The 19360-nt window shown below is 33.0% G+C and overlaps 2 protein-coding genes across 3 annotated transcripts; one reads left to right on the top strand and one right to left on the bottom strand.

Annotated features, from left to right (window-relative positions):
• Positions 1-331: 331 nt before the first annotated feature.
• On the top strand, positions 332-7877 carry LOC127702792 (cAMP-regulated D2 protein-like). The gene is made up of 5 exons (XM_052207096.1): positions 332-498; positions 1690-1810; positions 2489-2678; positions 5696-5832; positions 6827-7877. The coding sequence occupies exons 1-5, from the start codon at positions 332-334 to the stop codon at positions 7814-7816; spliced, it is 1605 nt and encodes a 534-aa protein (XP_052063056.1). The 3' UTR covers positions 7817-7877.
• Positions 7878-9396: 1519 nt separating this feature from the next.
• Positions 9397-19029, bottom strand: LOC127703217 (linear primary-alkylsulfatase-like). Of its 2 annotated transcripts, XM_052207742.1 has the most exons (5): positions 18975-19029; positions 17163-17393; positions 15917-16123; positions 12510-12765; positions 9397-10925 (listed from the first exon to the last, which is right to left on the bottom strand). In XM_052207742.1, exons 2-5 carry the CDS (start codon positions 17340-17342, stop codon positions 9814-9816), a joined length of 1755 nt encoding a protein of 584 aa, XP_052063702.1. In that variant the 5' UTR covers positions 17343-17393; positions 18975-19029; the 3' UTR covers positions 9397-9813. The 2 variants fall into 2 exon arrangements, with proteins under 2 accessions (XP_052063702.1, XP_052063703.1); XM_052207743.1 differs by lacking the exon at positions 18975-19029 and having other exon boundaries at positions 17163-17441.
• Positions 19030-19360: the final 331 nt, after the last annotated feature.

The following is a 19360-nucleotide window of genomic DNA, read 5'->3' as shown; positions in this document are numbered from 1 at the left end:
TTAGCTGCACTAAAAATATTTTGCAATAAATAAAAGAAAAATATATTTCAGTGTCATAACTACTATTAATATTGACATAGTTTTACAACCAATGAAATAATGTATCGTCCGATATTTAGTAAAATTGATGCTTTGTAGTGCATTTTATGAAAATACTCGGAATAACAACAATTATTTAATTTGCAAGTTGGCATGATTTTCATTTTCTGTACATCAATACACACATTTAACCTTTGATATCTATGAGGGTATAATGATAACATTGATAATGTTAACAATATTATCATATCAAATTTAATATTTACAAATACATTTATTCAAAAATTTTGCGATGCAGAATATTGTATATCCGATCTTGTCTCTCTTGCTGTCATTCAATTTGGTGCAATCATTGCCTGTAGTGAATACCAAATATGGTTCAATAGCTGGTTTTCAGGAAAATGGTGTCAATGCATTTCTTGGTGTTCCGTATGCCGAACCTCCTATTGGAAACCTAAGGTATGTATTTTAATAACAGTGAATAGCTATGTTCCTGCAATGTGTTTGCCAATTTTTAAATGACGTATGTCCGTGTTGTTTTGTGTTTCTATTTCACTATCCTCTATAGTAACTAATTCACTGCTTGTTGTGTCAAGTGCCTTTTCAAATCGGAAAGCTGTGCCTAATTCATTTTGATTAATATGCATTGGTGGCCTTGGGCTGTTTTCTGCACTTTGGTCGGTTTGTTTTCTCTTGACACATTCTCCGTTTCTCATCTTTATATCTAAATTTTCCAACCGTTTTACCTGATAAAGTGTTTAAGTGGAACATTTCCGGTTATGAACAAAAGGAGATGTTGTTGTTACGTCAACAAAACAACAACAGAACCATACTAATACGGCTTCCGACATGGACAAGAGTCTATACTGTATTGTCAATCTTCAAGCAAACCAAGTCTTGAAATCTGTAGATAAATTCAACAGGTACTTAGACTATCAAAGATCTGATATCAATACTAAATACTCTTGACGAAAAACTTTTAACTAAAGACAACTAATAACGTGGTTCCTGACTTTCATGGTTCATGAACATGCGCGGGGTTAAACTTAGTTACAGGGAAAGCACACAACTCTATGATACCGGTATAAACCAAAGGAACAAACATAACAATGATAAACAAAATACCGTATCACAGACTGCTCGATAGTACTATAAACTAGCTCAAAATTCTTACCCTTAACATCTTCCTATACTGTTATATTCATTAATATCAGCAGATGTACTTCGGGTAGGTTTCATACGGCAACGTCATTAAAATTTCACGACATTGTCTAGTGCAATACCCACCGTAAATCTACACAGCATTTTAATGAAGAAAAAAAAGAGATATTAGCGTGTTTCAAATCATACATTTTCTAATTGATGCTATAAAAAAATTGTCTCGTCTGCAATTACTGCTGTCAGTGTAAAACTGTAATGTTGATTGACAAAATGACAAAAACTTATATAGAATAAGGAGATGTGACATGATTGCTAATGAGAGAGCTATCCACCAGTGTTCAAATGAAGTAGATGTTAGCAACTATAGGTAGATTTGAAGACGACGATGATGATGATGATTATTTAGTTTAGTACCGATATATTTATTAATCGTACCCATTTTTTATGACAAATGCGAGCTCTCATTTTGGTATACAAACCCTTTTTTAGATGGAACAATCCAGTAGAGAAAAACAAGTGGGTAAATACATACAACGCCACTCAGCTTCAACCAGGTTGTCCACAGAAAGGATGCAAAGACACGAACCCATCATTCGTCTGTCCTGATAAGGTAAAAAATTCATCCTACAATCATCCAACTATTGTACAAATAACAGTACACAAATAAATTTTTGCTTTATTTGTACTTGTACAAATAACGTCTCCTGTTACCCCCGCTTCCATGTTGAGCAAGCGGTAATATGGATATTTCTTTTTGTGAAACAGTTCATTTTTGGGTCCTCTTCGCGGTCCGCGTTTAAACTATGTCGATTTCTTTGAAAAATTAGAGACAATGATTTAGATTTTAACAACTAAAGTTTCAAGTATTGGGTGTAAATTTCAGAATAAAAACGATATATGTACATTGTATATGTAAGCAAGCCAGACCCCTTACTGAGCTACATGTATGGCTTATGAATTTCTATAAGTCCAAATCATAACGTTGCCTTAGTGGGATCCCAGTCCCTTTTAAAAAACCTATGTCTGCATCTGGTTAATGCGATCCTTTGAAAATAAAAGAAGTTTACTCACTCGAAAATCAAGAGAGAAATTACCATTCTTGTTACAATGGGTGATGTCTTATTGATGTTTAACTTAACTCTCATTTTGTTCATATTAATATAATTTTTTTTTTAAATTCAAAATATAAACTATGAGCATGCAAATGACAAGGATAGAGGATAACTCTGGCATTTGTATAGAATAAGGCATAAGCAAATACACATGGTACTTCGAATTATACTTTCAGACTTCTGAAGACTGTCTATATTTAAACATTTGGACTCCTTTGAGTGCTAATTCATCCACAGCTTTTCCGGTAATGGTATATTTGCATGGAGGCAACTTTGTCCATATGAGCGTTTCTTCCATGCTGTTTAACGGCCAATATTTTGTAAAGTTGGGACAAGTAATACTGGTAACACTAGATTACAGACTGGGTAAATATGAATTAACACTCATAACACTACCTCGTAAACAAGGTAATCAAAATATACAGGTAATACCAGATTATAAACAAGGTAATCAAATTATACTGGTAACACCAGATTGTAAACAAGGTAATCACATTATACCGGTAACACCAGATTATAAACAAGGTAATCACATTATACCGGTAACACCAGATTGTAAACAAGGTAATCACATTATACCGGTAACACCAGATTATAAACAAGGTAATCACATTATACCGGTAACACCAGATTGTAAACAAGGTAATCACATTATACTAGTAACATAAGATTGAAAACAACGTAATCACATTATACTGGAAACACTTGATTGTATACAAGGTAATCACATTATACTGGTAACACCAGATTGTATACAAGGTAATCACATTATACTGGTAACACTTGATTGTATACAAGGTAATCACATTATACTGGAAACCATTGATTGTATAAAAGGTAATCACATTATACTGGTTACATCAGATTTAATACAAGTTATCACATTCTACTGATATAACTAGATTGTAAACAAGGTAATCACTTTATACTGGTAACATCAGATTATAAACAAGGTAATCACATTATACCGGTAACACCAGATTGTAAACAAGGTAATCACATTATACCGGTAACACCAGATTGGAAACAAGGTAAACACATTATACTAGTAACATAAGATTGAAAACAACGAAATCACATTATTCTGGAAACACTTGATTGTATACAAGGTAATCACATTATACTGGTAACACCAGATTGTATACAAGGTATTAACATTATACCTGTAACACCAGATTATAAAAAAGGTAATCCATGATACCGGTAACACCGGATTTTAAACAATGTAATCACATTATACTAGTAACATAAGATTGAAAACAACGTAATCATATTATAATGAAGACTTGATTTTATACAGGGTAATCACGTGCAAATTAAACTGGAAACCCTTGATTGTATACAAGGTAATCACATTATACTGGTAACATCGGATTCAATACAAGTTATCACATTCTACTGATATTACTAGATCGTAAACATAGTAATCACACTATACCGATAACACCAGATTGTAAACAATGTAACCACTTTATACTGGTTACATCAGATTGTATGTACAAGGAATCACGTTATACTGGTTACATCAGAATGAATACAAGGTAATCACATTCTACTGGTATTACTAGATTGTATACAAGGTAATCACATTATACTGGAAACCCTTCATTGTATACAAGGTAATCGCATTATACTGGTAACAACAGATTGAATACAAGTTATCACCTTCTACTGATATTACTAGATTGTAAACAAGGTAATCACTTTATACTGGTAACATCAGATTGTATACAAGGTAATCACATTCTACTGGTAACACCAGATGTTAAACAAGGTACACACATTATACTGGTAACCTTTCATTGTATACAAGGTAATCGCATTATACTGGTAACAACAGATTGAATACAAGTTATCACCTTCTACTGATATTACTAGATTGTAAACAAGGTAATCACTTTATACTGGTAACATCAGATTGTATACAAGGTAATCACATTCTACTGGTAACACCAGATGTTAAACAAGGTACACACATTATACTGGTAACCTTTCATTGTATACAAGGTAATCACATTATACTGGTAACAACGGATTGAATACAAGTTATCACCTTCTACTGATATTACTAGATTTTAAACAAGGTAATCACTTTATACTGGTAACATCAAATTGTATACAAGGTAATCACATTATACCGGTAACATCAGATTGTATACAAGTTAATCACATTATACTTGTTACATCAGATTGAATACAAGGTAATCACATTCTACTGATATTACTTGATTGTATACAAGGTAATCACATTATACTGGTAACACCAGATGTTAAACAAGGTAATCACCTTATACTGGTAACTACATATTGTATACAAGGTAATCACATTATACTGGTAACATCAGATTGTATAACAATCCAAAAATATACTCAACAACAAACGAACCGCAACACATCGATTAGTTTCTTTGAAGTAACAATTTCTATTGCATGCCATTTTTAAAAAAAATGATTGAAATGAGTCAAAGTATTGAGACAACGTTTCTGAAGTCATAAACACCAAGTTCTGTGAACATAACAGTTATCTTAATTTTAATTTTTGACATCTAAAAAAAACTACACATTTTATCATTAAAAAACAAAAACAAAGCTGCCAAATTTGTAAAATATAAAGTTGTGTGATTCTTTTAACATGGAATTAACGAAAATTTTCAGTTTCTTAATCGAATTCTTGTCTAATGACATATTTGAAATTGACTTATCACAGACTTCTGATTTTTTACTTCTGTGGTTGAAACCCTCATTGTCGCCCCTAAAATAAAAATGTTTCTGTAAAGTTGCAATAATTTCAAGGTTATGATTGAAATATAATAGATTTCCACAAATTTGTAGCAAAAACAAGAAATTGTGAAACAACTATATATGGTAAGATGTGGTGCGTTATTTGAGATGTTAAGTATATAAGTATCATTTATCGCTTTCGCCGTTTTCGACTTCTATGATTGTTAACTTTTTTATTAAAGTTTTGACGACGTTTAAATAACTTAAAAGTTTCAAATACACAGCATTTTAAACAACAAATGATTTCCAGAGTGAATATATAGAGAGCAAAATTTAAAAAGACAAAAAAAACTTTAAAAAAAAATCCCTGGTGCCTTTAACATGATTAAATGTAATTCAAATCGGGGACGCAAAATAAAACTTTATCTAGGAGAGTGGAAGTCGTATTAAGAAATCTGTCCAGGAACAACTCAAATAAACATTTACCTGATTGCAAGGGGTAACGGTCATTCACATACAGAGCTAGCTATCATGGTTTGATAATTTTTATACTAATAAGACATTTTATTTACCGTAGAACTATGGAAATTATTTTAAAAACCTAGATGCATCATTTTATTAAATAAGTTTCAAAATGCATTGACTTTGTCGATTATTATTAGGTGCATTGGGGTTTCTGTTGACAAAAGATACACCCACTCAGAAAGGAGCTACAGGCAACTATGGTATACTAGATCAACAATTTGCATTGAAATGGGTGGCAGAAAATATCAAATACTTCGGAGGAGACCCAAATAAGGTATAACTAGTATATAAGAAAAACAGTTTATGTAATGCACAATTTATGTGAAGACAAGCGAACGATTTGATTGACCGATTGGATAAAATAACATTGAGAATGGAAACGGGGAATGTGTCAAAGAGACAACAACCCGACCAAAGAGCAGAACACAACCAAAGGCCACCAATTGGTCTTCAACACAGCTAGAAAAATCCCGCACCCGGAAGCGGGCTTTTGCTGGCCCTAAACAATAATGTATACTAGTCCAGCATAAATAGACGTCACACTAAACTCCGAAACTTATAAATGAACCAAAATTTCAAAAATGGATGCTGGTGGTACCGTTATTCCATGATTTGATTGGTAGATAAGTGAGCAAATGCAGCATGGTTTGTGGTGAAAAATCCCTTTGTTAGTTTTGTCGCTTTTTATAATGTTGCCTTTTACTTTTGATCAATATTTGTATAACATTAGAGTTTAATGGTATATCACATTTTTTGCAACCTGTTTATTTATGTTAAAATAAATTCTAAATTTGTCAATCATATAGGTAGCACTTTGTAAATACTGCTGTTTCACAAACCACGTCTCTTTTGGGGAGATATTAATATTCATAGATATCTTATTTTCTTTACCTACTGGTTACCAGATATGATCTCCATGGTTCATCTCATAGAGACACAACACATTTTATCAGTATAAGTACATATGGATAGCGGTCAAATGGAATTCTGAGGAAGACTCAAAGTAAAGGGAGGGGTAGTACAGAATTTAAGTATAAGTTTAAACTCTTAGAAGTTCGAGGCATATAAATGTTGAAAATATGCCGCACAGTCCTATGTTTTGACATTTGAAAAAAATAGTAGTGCATATGAACTGTCCATTCTAGAATACAATTTTTTACGAAATTCATAGCAAAAGTTGCACAGTTTTAGTCGTAAAAGGAGTTCCTATGGGAAATTGTCTATATTTACAGAAGTGCAACCTATAACCAAATGCTTCTATTTTATAGGTAACATTGTTTGGACAAAGCGCAGGTGCACAGTCAACTGTTATCCACCTAATGAATGCTGAAAGTTCAATATATTTCCAAAAGGCTATAATAGAAAGTGCACCGATATCTATCCCGTTCAAAGACCGGGCTGAAGAACTTTTCCTTGGAGAAATGATAACACTAGAACTTGGATGTCAGCCAAATGACATGGCATGTCTCCGTTCTAAAACCGCCGATGAAGTTGCATTAGCACAAAAAACTGTTCGCGGTTACCCAAGTTCAATAAAACTTTTAGAATTCTTTGAGCCTTTGGGACCGTATGTTGATGGTCAGGTTGTACCATTTCAACCTCTAGAGGCAGCACGACGTGGTTATTTACAGAAGAAGCCATTTATCATCGGATCTTTGACGGAAGAAACGAGAATTTTTATTTTTGAAGCATGGAATCATACGATTAGTCCTACATTGTATGCAGAAGCACTTCTAGCAACGTTTGGACGCAACGTTGTTGAAATCTTAGGAATGTACCCCCCTAACAACCCTGAAGACGAACGCGATGACTTGCAAATTGCGTCTACTGATTTTATTTTCACCTGCCCGACGAGGAATTTTACCAGATCAGTGAAAACGAAAACCAGCATTGACGCATGGGTTTACATTTTTGATCATTTCTTTTCATTTAATGGCTGGGGGAAATTCACAGAGTGTAACTATCATGTGTGTCATGGTTCAGATATTCCATACGTGTTTCAATCATTCCGTTACAGTGCTAATTTTACAACAACACCTGAGGAGAATATAATGTCTGATAATTTGATAAACTATTTTACCAATTTTGCCAAAAATGGAGATCCATCAGTAGGCAATCCAATTCCTTTCAACTGGCCAAAATATGGCAAAAATACTAACTGGCAAAGTTTGAGATTTAAAACCCCAGCCAGTGAGTTAGACAGTGTATTTAGGGACAATTATTGTACATTTTGGGATACAATAGGGTACAGTGCATGATCTTCGGCTTTATTGTTATATGAATCATTAGATATTATTAAATTGCCTGCAGTTAAAAATTTGTAATTGTAAAATTATCCATTTGACGTCAATTACTTGTATTACAATTATGATCAGCAATTCAAATTATATTTGTAACAGATCATATATAATTGTATATTACATATACCTTAAACTGCTAGAAACAAAGTCGCTTTTGGTAAAAAACAGAGTTATACACACGATATTGTTTAGATGACCGTGCAACCTCTGTTTCATAATTTTGTAACTACGTGATTTGTAAATTGAATTAATTGATGTGTAGGTATAACGTCAATGTGACAACTACCAAATAACATACAAAGCCCGCACAAAAACAAATAAAGGTCACCAGACTGTCTTCGACAACGGACAAGTGCCTGTTTTGAAATGAGGACCTCTAAATCTCCAAGAGTCTGACATGATTTGATTCATTTCAACAGCCATAACCATTGATCTGATTTAAACACAATTCTAAATTGATAAAAACAAAGAGATTACAACAACAATGACGAAATGTTATGAATGTGCCTTTTCAGGAATTGCGTTCCATTATGGGAATATAACGTATTTTAACGATCCGAACGTCATTTTTGAGAAAACGCGCAATTTATGAGGATGGAAGTTGAATTTATTTTGCCGATTGGGACAGCCACATAAATATGTGGCGGGGTAAAACTATCTATGCGAGTACACAACCCTCGACTGTTTTTATGACCAGTGGAGTAAACAAATATATACAGTTAAAACGCACAAAAGATCACTACAAAAGGGCATAAATAAGTGATGTCGGTATTAAAGAAGACAAGAATACGCTCCAGAATAAAAAATATCAAAGAATGGTCACGGTTTCTGGGAAATGCCATAGTACTTAATTGGTATTCAGTGTTGCACTCGACCACTGCACTTACAAGAAGTGGACATTTTTATAAACGATATACGGTCTATCTTGAAGAAAAGGCTGATGGCCCCTCTTAAAAATAATCAAACCTCTCCAAATTCTATACTGGAGTGTTACAAAACAAGAATCTGTAATCGAATTGTTGTCCGTTTTTTTCTGGAGCTTTAAATTCTTTGCATTTTATCATTGGATGTTGGTCCTCAACTTTGGAGGTTTCAAAATCGGAGTTAAATGTCAATAGGACTTAGAATGTCTGCTTCCTCTTGTTCAATCTTTTCACGTACAATATAAGGTTTCATATATCCAAACTACTCGTAAATAATATTTTAGTATGTAGACATATACGTATCTTATGCTTTTATCCTTTGTTTAACAATATTATTTTTAAACACAAACTGAAGACAAAAGCCGCAAGAAACAAACGAAATGAAACAAGACTTGGATTAAGACAGCACAAACTTTAGCGAAAAAAGACTCCTTTTTGTGAAACGAAAAGCAAATTTCTTGAAAATTGCAGTACTACATTTCTTTTCAACATATCTGACGTGATCGATTCAGAAAAAAGATATTACGTGACCACGACGTCCGTTTCCGGTCCAAAAAAAATATTGGAAAGTTCAGCAGTTGTGTCAAAATCATAACGAAACATTCGAATCTTAAATGAATTATAGTTTATATTTTATTTTAAACAAAAACTTCAACAACAAAGAAATAAATATAGTGCATTGGTACAAAATGTAACATAAAAACACTTATGTTGCATTCGAAACTATCATTCTCATTGTACGTGCATATAAATGTATATATAAACTTATTTCCAGTTACACATACATGACGTAGAAGAATTCTTTATTCTTAACTCAAACAAAGATTACATTTCACAAAAATATTCCATTTGTTAGTCTTCTCTTGCTAAAAGGATTTTTTTCATTTTTCTTTCTTTTTGAAATATTAATGTAATTGATGGAAATGTTCATCTCATTTTGATCTGGGGAATGGAAAAAATTGAGAAAGTTTCGAAACGATGGATGCAAAATGATAAAAAGTTTCATATAATTGAGGTTTGAATAGTTAAAATTTATCTGTTTTCAAAGCAATTCATCAAATTTCTAAATTTCATTATTCCACCGTCAATAATAATTTCACCCGTTCCATAAGCTGTTATTGCCCGCATTCGACTCGATATTAACTCCCGAAATACTTTCTCTGTAACTGTTATCTTCACATCATACAATGGTTCTTTACCGTGGTGAAATGAAACAATAGCAACAGAATTTCTGATTGTTAACTTTACGTTATCACCGGTATCAGAAAATGAAAATAACAAAGAGTTGTTTACATTCATGCATTCCTCTGCTTTAAATTTAACAGGCATTGCCAAGAATAATTGTCTTATTGGAAGCGTTTTGATTCCCATTTCTCTGTTACGCTCCGAATTTCGTAATTCTATTTCAGCTGCTTCTTCGAACGCACATGTTAAATAATAATTTCTACCACATGCGCTTACTTGCCTTGCACCCAGATAAGTCAAAGCATCTATTTTAATGTCTCTTGCTTCAGAGTTATCTGAATAAATTATGAGAAGATAAGAAGATAATTCTAAAGCCCATTGAAAGTCTTTTTCTTTTAGTGCTGTTTTTGCTGCTTCTAACATTTTATCAACGCCTATTAGCTTTACCATTCGTTCGGATTTACTTTTTATTGTTAAAGGTTGAAGATCTATAGGGTTACCACTGAACCACCCTAAATACGAATTAAAAACACCTTTTACCGACCACGCAACAGTTCCATAAAATTCCTTTAGATATGGATGTCTGGCTAAATTTTTTGGCAATGCTACTTTTTCAACAATTTCCTCAGATGTGAAGCCTTGGTTTATATATCGTACAGTCTGATCGTGGATATACTGAATCGCATCTCTATAAACTGTTAATATTTCCTTAATATTTTCTTTACCAAACACAGGTCGAGTATGGCTGGGAACTAAGTGTTGTGTATCATAAGTTAACATTAAATCTAATGATCTAATCCATTGCATGAGATCACGGGAGGGTGTGCCACGAATAGCATAAAGATTTGGAAAGGCTTTATAAATATCGTCTGCGCATAAAAGAACTTGTTTTTCAGGGATCCACACACCAATCTGGTCGTCTGTTTCACCTGGAATATGTATAATCGTCATATTGATTCCTGAAAATAGAAAAGGACATATCAGATTAATAATCTAAAAAGGTCTTCTTTATGATGTTTTCCTAAAAAATTAGAAACACACTATAGTTTTAAAGATAAAAAAGAAAATGGCGTATACGTATCTCCGTTGACACAATAAATAAGAATACTTTCATTTTGAATTTAACTATCAAATAGAAGTGAAATGTTAAATTAAATATCTTTCATTTTTATCGTTTCCCCCACCCAACCCTCCAAAAAATATAAACACACACATCATTCTTTTACAGAAAATAAGAAAAAGAAAATGGCGTTAAGTATCTTTTTTTAATAACTCCTGAAATAATCCCTTTACAAATTCTATGAAGCCATCAATAACTGGTTGATCGTATTAACAGTGCTTCGATTGCTGCTGTTTAAAATACCAATTAAAGGAAATGTGGGGTAAACATTAATGAGACTGAACCCCATAGATGTAACCTGTCTACTCTCATCCATTTCAATTATTACCAGTCTTATCATGATTTCACCCAATTATCAGTTAAAGCAATATGCATATGATTGATGAACAATATAAAGTAAGATTAACTGGTGTCGTCCGACTTGCAGTTCATACAATTCTAACACGATCTACGGTTCCTAATTCCTATCCGTTCCGTACGTGCTCCGCAATACTCCACTAAAATATGAAAAAGGTATTCCAGAGGTCATATTTAATGTTTTGTTACATGTACGTACATGTAGTATAGAACGGAACGGATATGATCTCTGCGCCGTATACTGATTCCTATATGCACCGCCATTTTTAAATATCAAATTATTGTTGAGGGTCTGGATGGGGTTTACAGAATAGATCTAATAATGAACAAAAAATGCCGAATAAAGGGCAAAAATATGAAAAAGATAGAGAAAAATAGGCCAAAAATAAAGAATAGAGAATAATTGGGTGCTGATATATAGAAAATAGCGAATAAGGGTCAAATAAAATAAAGAACAGAGAAAAATGATCTAAAAATTTGAGACTAAAGAAATGACGGACCCCATCCAGACCCTCATCTGTTTGTGTTTTAAATACTTATTTCTGTCACAATTTTTCCCTTGCTCTCCCCCATTCATATTTTCATATATCTAACTGATTTAATTTTTGGTTAAGCAGTTGAAACAAAAACATTACTTTACCTACTTTGGGAGAGCGGGGAATAATTCTCCCCTTTTTTTCCTTTTTCATCTGCTTCTGTCTATTTCAAGTTTATATTATACTGATTTTCATTAGAAGAAGGATTTAAATATAAAAATGGATTAGAATTATTCAAACAAACTTTTCAAAAGTTTTAATAATAATATAAGTATGTGGTATGATTACCATTGAAACAACTATCCACCAAATTCAAATGTAGTGGATGTAAGCAGTTAAAGGTCACCGTCCGGACTGTAATTATGAGGAAAACCAGTCGGCTATAAAAGGCCCCGACATAAAAAATGTGAAAAAATTGAAACGAAAAAAATTACGACATAATTTATAACAAAACAATTTACGAAAAAAGGATATCTATCCTGTTTTATTTTTGATTAAAATTTTAAAGATTAAAAGAATGAATAACTTACCAGCTAATACTAAGTTGGTTTTTTGTTCATGAACAAAATGTGTGGGATAAACAACACCAAGAGTTGTTTTATCTGTACCATATTTTAATTTCAATCCAATACCAGCATTAATTTGGCCTGGTAAATGGACCCCAAATTGTCTCATTGAGCGTTTGTAAGTAGCACCGTTGACCGTTGAGAATACTCGAGTGAACTCGCCAAGAATTCCTGCGTGAGCCCATATATCCGGCGGATTATCTTCGTCCTCTATAAAGGCCTGAAAATCAAGGGAGAAATAAGAAAGGATGTTTTATATTTGCATTAAAATCACACGTTTACATTTTAAATTATGATTTGTACAGCTGATTTTTACACACATCTATAATACATGATTTATGCAAAACTTAATGTAAAGGTCAAAAGTTAAACTTTTAATAAAACGAAATAGAAGGGAGATATTGGAACAACAGTCTACAATCACTGAACAACACGAACTCCATCAAAAACCTAGGTCGATATCAGGTACTTCAAGAACTTCAAGAAATGAAAGAATATAAAATAATATTTTCATTTTTTTTTATACACTTTCTTTTCATACATATGTTGTGCTGTTACACTGTGACGACTGTCCCAAGTTACGTTGAATGTATGCTGGCAAATATGTTTAAGTCTGCCACATTTTGTATGTGCCTCTCACAAGTCATGCGCCTATATTTCAGTGGTTGTCGTCGCATGCAATTGCTTCAGTCTAATTTGTTTTTCTCGTTTGAATTGTTCCCCTTCTTGCCATGCCGGGACCTTTTATAGCTTATTATACGGTATGGGTTTTGCTCGTTGTTGAGGGTTTTATACGAATAAAGGGAGATGTGAAGGAAAACACGTAAAAAGTATTTTCGAATCATAATCAAAGATTAAATAATAACTTTCAAAGTATGTCTAGTATATTTACCAGACCTGCACATTTTGAAAACGTTCGAAAATTTCAGTAAATTTGCATAAATGTATTGGAAAAGTTCGATTGTCCACGGAAAATAATTTATCTCTAATGTGTACTGAGAATAGGGACCATGCACACCTTATTTTATTCACTGCTTTTTTAACTATGCATATTTTATTCAAGTGATTGATTAATTTTGGTGTTTAACGCCACTTTCAGCACTCTTATCTATTGTTGGCTATATCGTGGCGGCCGGTTACAGATTTGAAGAAAAAATGGGAAGCACCAATACAAAGTTAGGCGTGTGACTTGTAAAAAAGTTAATCATGTATATATAGCTCCATAAATCCACCCTTTTTAGACCGCTCGGCCACCGAGGCCCCTTTTTCAACTCCAGAAATATATTACCTTATCTTTATTTTGGAAAATCTTTTGGAATTCGGGGTCCTCAATGCTCTTCAACTTCGAACTAATTTGTCCTTTTTAACTTTTTTTATTCGAGCGTCACTGATGGGTCTTTTGCGTCTGGCGTACAACATTTTAAAAAACTGGTATCTATGATGAGTTTATTCATTAACTCAATATAAGATGAAAATATAACTTAAAGTTATTAGACTAAAAATCAATTTGAATAATAATAATAATATATACGCTTTTTTGTACTAAATACATTTTTACAAAATAATTATTTTCTAACAGCGCCATGATTATTCGAGCATTATATTTTAATAATTTGAAATCTTTTGGTTTCATGTATTTTTTTCCCGCGATATGCTTCAATTTTCAGCATGAATTGTCAACCAAAAAATGTCATATAAACTTGCAAATGAGAGCTGTGGGTTTATTTACAGTTAGCGTGGGTTTATTTACAGTTAGCGTGGGTTTATTTACAGTTAGCGTATATAGGTTTCCGATGATTTGCATCCAAAGGATTGAGTAGGGAATAGAAACTTGGCAATCCCTCGTTTTGTTTGCAGTTAAGGATGTTCGCTACTATTGTTTTTGACTTTTTGTCAGATATTCTGAATCCTCTAGTTTTATCCATGTAGTGCCAATAAAAAATTTGCCCACTGACCCCTACTTTTCTTTTCAGAATTTTATTGCATATAGTTTTAAAAGTAATTTTTGAAAATTTTATAAAATCCTTGTTATTTTTTCAGTTTTTGAAAGGAAAAAGGTGTCAATGTTAAATGTATGAAAAATCTAGAGAGAACTATTTCCCGCCAAATTTTCTATTGATTAAATCTCAAAAACTAGAACACGGAACTATCATTTTTTTCCGCTTTTTTAGTTCCCTTATTCATATTCTACCAATATATAACAGTCTTTTAAAAACCTTGTTATTTTGAAACAGAGAAGCGAACATCCTTAAACCCTTGCTAAAAAGGGACTGGCGTCTGTTTGGCTGAATGGGAGCCACATCCGGTCGGTGTGTGGACGTTACAAAACCCGATGCCACGTGTAGGTTGAGTGCAATGCTCATTTCACTTTCAAATACCATTTTATAAACTATCTGAGGGGTCCAAAGGTGGCCTGTTTCTGCAATGCATGTGCGCAATGCCTGTCCTTTTTCAACAATAACTGAGTTTCCAATGACAGCCCAAATTTCCCGCCGTTTATCACAGTCAACCTACATTGCAGAACCAACCTATTGTATCAATAGTTCATGCGTTCTCGTTTGAATATGCCGATGATGAAGTTATTGTCATAGGGCTTAAAAGGGGCTGTTCAATTGTCAGTTAAAGCAATATTGAATCAAATTTTTTTATCAGTTCTCAGTCCTACAAATGAAGTGACGTATACCTTTACCTGAGTTCCTCACGAATTTCTAAACTTACCTTAACTATTGATGAAGATAATTTAGTGATACCATGTAGTGTTAAACGTGGTAAGAAGTTTAGCAGCAAACATATTACCTTATAATTCCTTAAATAGGTCAGAAAAACAGATATTTCCTATCTTTTTAACTAATTAATTATTAAAAAACAACAAAGATATCCACTGTTTTGACAAAGGCAAAATCCTATTCTTTCCCAATATGTTATCAGAATCGATAGCACTTTTTGATATTTATCCTGCAATCTACCTTTCTACTATACTAATACAGGTGTACAGATAACACGAAGCGATATACGTATACTAGACGTACATAGTCTCCTGGTATCCTGTTTCTGTTGCGAGCGAACGGTTATGTCAAATTACTGTTTACGTCACAGTTCAATTTGGGGTCCTCATTGCGGTCCGCGTTTAAGTCATATCGATTTCTTTCAAAAACAAATTCAACGGTTGGGATGGAAATAAAATGTACAAAATTAATTGCAGGATAAAGACAATAACTGTTTAGTGTCTTTATAAACAGTTATTGTCTATGTAAACTTTCACCAATGAAAAAAAATTTGTATTTCACTCCTAACTGAAGGAAAATGACGAAAGTCATTTGTTGTATAAATGGTATGCCGAAACATACCAAGACAACTGTTAAAATACAAACCTTGGCACCAAATGAATGATCAGCATGATTGTGAGTATAAATCAACGCTTGTATTGGTTTGTCTGTGACATTTCGGAACACCTTTAATATTTCTGCGGCACTCTCTATACTTTCTGTCACATCAACTATTACCAATCCCTCGGGACCTTCTAACAAAATAGAATTAGCTAATGCGAATCCTACAGCAACATATACACCATCAGTAACCTGTCGATGAAAACTTGTGACAATGAAAACTTCACTTAGACAGTAGCCCAACAACAAAATAGAACCAAACGGACAACAGGTGGGCATTATCTTATTAGCGTTTTTGTTATCTATAGCAAACCGTTATTATAGAGATTTGGGATTTTTTCTGAACTGATTTTATCGTCTTCTTGTATGTACACACTTTTTTAGTCCAATGACCGAGATAAAAAAAAGGGGGGGGGGGGTCAATGAGATCTACATAAAACTTTTTTAACTCCGCCACATGTTCATGTGCCTGTCCTATACAATATAATATTTTTTCTGTTGTTTTGGCTGAAAGCAGATATAGGTCTGATATTATCTGTATATAATGTATCAACTTTTCAAATCATAATGCATAGACATCTGTCTATTGTTGAAGATAAGTTGACCTCTATAGATGGCTTCCGGTTATTTGTGTTGTTGGGTTTCCGTCCCATGGATGTATACCATACCGGTCGAGTTCTCAAATTATGATTAGTTGTGAATGAAACTTTGAAACTGATGGATTATAACTTACAAAAGAATATAATCCGGTCGTTGGTTTTCTCTTTTAAATTGTTTCATATTTTGTTATGCTAGGACCTTTTAAAGCTTCTATACGGTATAAGTGTTGCTCAGTGCTGAAAACAGTACGGTGATCTATATTTGCTTACAACCTCGTCCTTTGGTCTCGTGTTGATAGTTGTTTCATTTGCAATCATAATAACGCTTTATTTTTTTCAAATAGAAGAAAGTGATCAAGATGGTTAAAACAAAGATAAACGAGAAGAAAAGAAAAAGAAGTTCCATTGTTTTAGAATGATGGTTTGACAAAAGATGAAAGAACAGTGATTATAAAATAAAAACATTAAAAAATACGACAATTGGAAACATTTGTCCCGCCTGAGAAAACAAACTAAAATAGATTTTATACCGTTTTTAGCTATTTTCCAGCTCCACATTATAACCGTATTATTTTTTATGACCATTATGGAATACAATAACTTTTATATATCTTAAATGTAAGTTGTCGTACCTTGATCAGTTCCGGTTGACTGAATTCATCAGAATGTTTTAATAACTCTTTATCAGGCATTGCATTTTTGATAATTCTCTCAGCATATGATGGTCCTTGTAAACTGTGAATTATTCTACTACCAAAATAACCAAGTAAGGCCACAAACATAACAATCAAAGCTATTTGAGGACCATCCATTTTTATTTTTGTCCTTTAGGATATTCAGATGCTGCAAGTCCTGAGTATTAACTGAAATTTTAATTATTTTGAAACAATATTTACTAGGCTGCAAAATTTTGAAATATAAACCATGAAACTTAGTACATGAATTACAAAAAAATTATTGGACAGTATCACTGACCACAGCAACTTCCAACGGTGAACCAAATACCGATACCTCCGAAAAAATAGATATACAAACAAGGACAACAATGTCCAAATAGCCGAACTTTGTACAGGTACAAAATGGGGTGGGGATATAACGATTTTACGTGCTTGTCCCAATTTTTTGGATATATCTAGACATTCTTCGTAAAAGTAAAACGCAATTTAAAATCTCCGTTTACCAAATCCAGCTACCAAATGGATGACCAGTAACTTGAACAAGGAAATTAAAGACGGCACATAATTTGGACAGCAGGGTCAAATTGTGCTCGCTCCATCAGAAACCTAGCTTAGGTAGTCACAGTAATGTTCTAACTCTCTCTCGATCTCGTTTGCTTGTTTTGGTAACACTACCCTTCGTAATTAACATTTCCGCCTATTCAAACTTTTGCCTCTTAAGCTTCCTGGTGAAGATTAACGCTGAAGAGAGCAACGTAACTGACCTTGATAACCATTTTTAAATTTTCCCTTTTAAAGCAATCCTTAAGGCGAAGGGAGGGTTCGGGTTATTGATGTAAATGTTTTGGCATTTTACTATAACATTTAATGCAAAACAATATAGCATGCTTCATTTACGTCTCGCCATTGATGACACTACAAATCTTCGTTGTATATTTAAGATTATTTTATAAAGTTTTCAATGACATTCCAAAATTATGAGAGACCGCTTTATAAAGAACTGTTTACAGATATTAAAATCAAAGCAATATTCATAGATATGTTAATTTGTTAATGTACTGGTTCCCATTTATGGTCTCTGTGTTTCATCTCATAGAGACATCACTTGGGAATGTAACCAGTATAGAAAAATATGGTAGCGCCTAAATTTTAATTCTTAGGAGGTCCAAATATGAAGGTAAGGGTAGTATAGAATTTTAGTATAAGTTCAAACTCTTAGAAGTTCAGGGCATATAAATGATGAAAATATGCCGCAAAGCCCTATATTTTGACCTTTGAATAAAATAGTAGTGCATATAAACTTTCCGTTCTGGGATATTATTTTTCACGAAACTTCATAGTAAAAGTGTCACAGCTTTAGCCGCAAAGGGAGTTCCTATGGGAACTTGCATTGTCTATATTTACAGAATTGCAACTACTGAATTACAGGCTCCTGACTTGGGATAAGCCCATACAGAATATGGCGGGTTAAACATGTTTGCGGGCCACCGACCCTCCACTGACCCGGTATAGTGGTGTAATAGCACAATATAAGAAAAAACTGTAAAAATAAGTTGAAAAGATTTAACTCATCAGATCGATACAAAATCTTGCTTTCATTTGTATGACATGTTAACGCTTATTGTATGAACTGTCAAGTTTAAGGAGGCATCGTAATAAACATCGCTCCTTCTTGTATATTCGCAACCGTCGTAAAATAGGCCTATATGATATACAAGTTATAGACATAATTATTTATAATAACTCAATATATAATATATTACATACCTGTATCAAATATATCTCCAGTATGTACATTCATCGTCATAGTTGTAGTTTGTACTCGACTTTGTACTTCAAATTAGTATAATAACTAAAGTACTTATACAAAGATAATTTTACCACTCAGAAAGGTATTATAATATATTTATAACTGGGACGTAATAAACTTTTGAAAGTAAATGCACACAAAATAGATAAGAGTTATGTAAATATGTGTACTTCCAATTATTCAATAAGTCAAAATCTAGGACAAGATATGTTCAACGTATCTTAAAACTTTAATGCGTAGTTATTTCATGTTATTTCGACAGAGAAAAAAATCAACAATAGCATATATAAAATATACACATATGTATGGCATGGTATTGGTTGCAAAAAATTGATATTTTTCA

Source organism: Mytilus californianus, unplaced genomic scaffold (assembly GCF_021869535.1).
Source record: "Mytilus californianus isolate M0D057914Y unplaced genomic scaffold, xbMytCali1.0.p SCAF_5, whole genome shotgun sequence".
Taxonomy (NCBI): Eukaryota; Metazoa; Mollusca; class Bivalvia; order Mytilida; family Mytilidae; genus Mytilus; species Mytilus californianus.
This window is presented reverse-complemented; position numbering and strand designations above follow the sequence as displayed.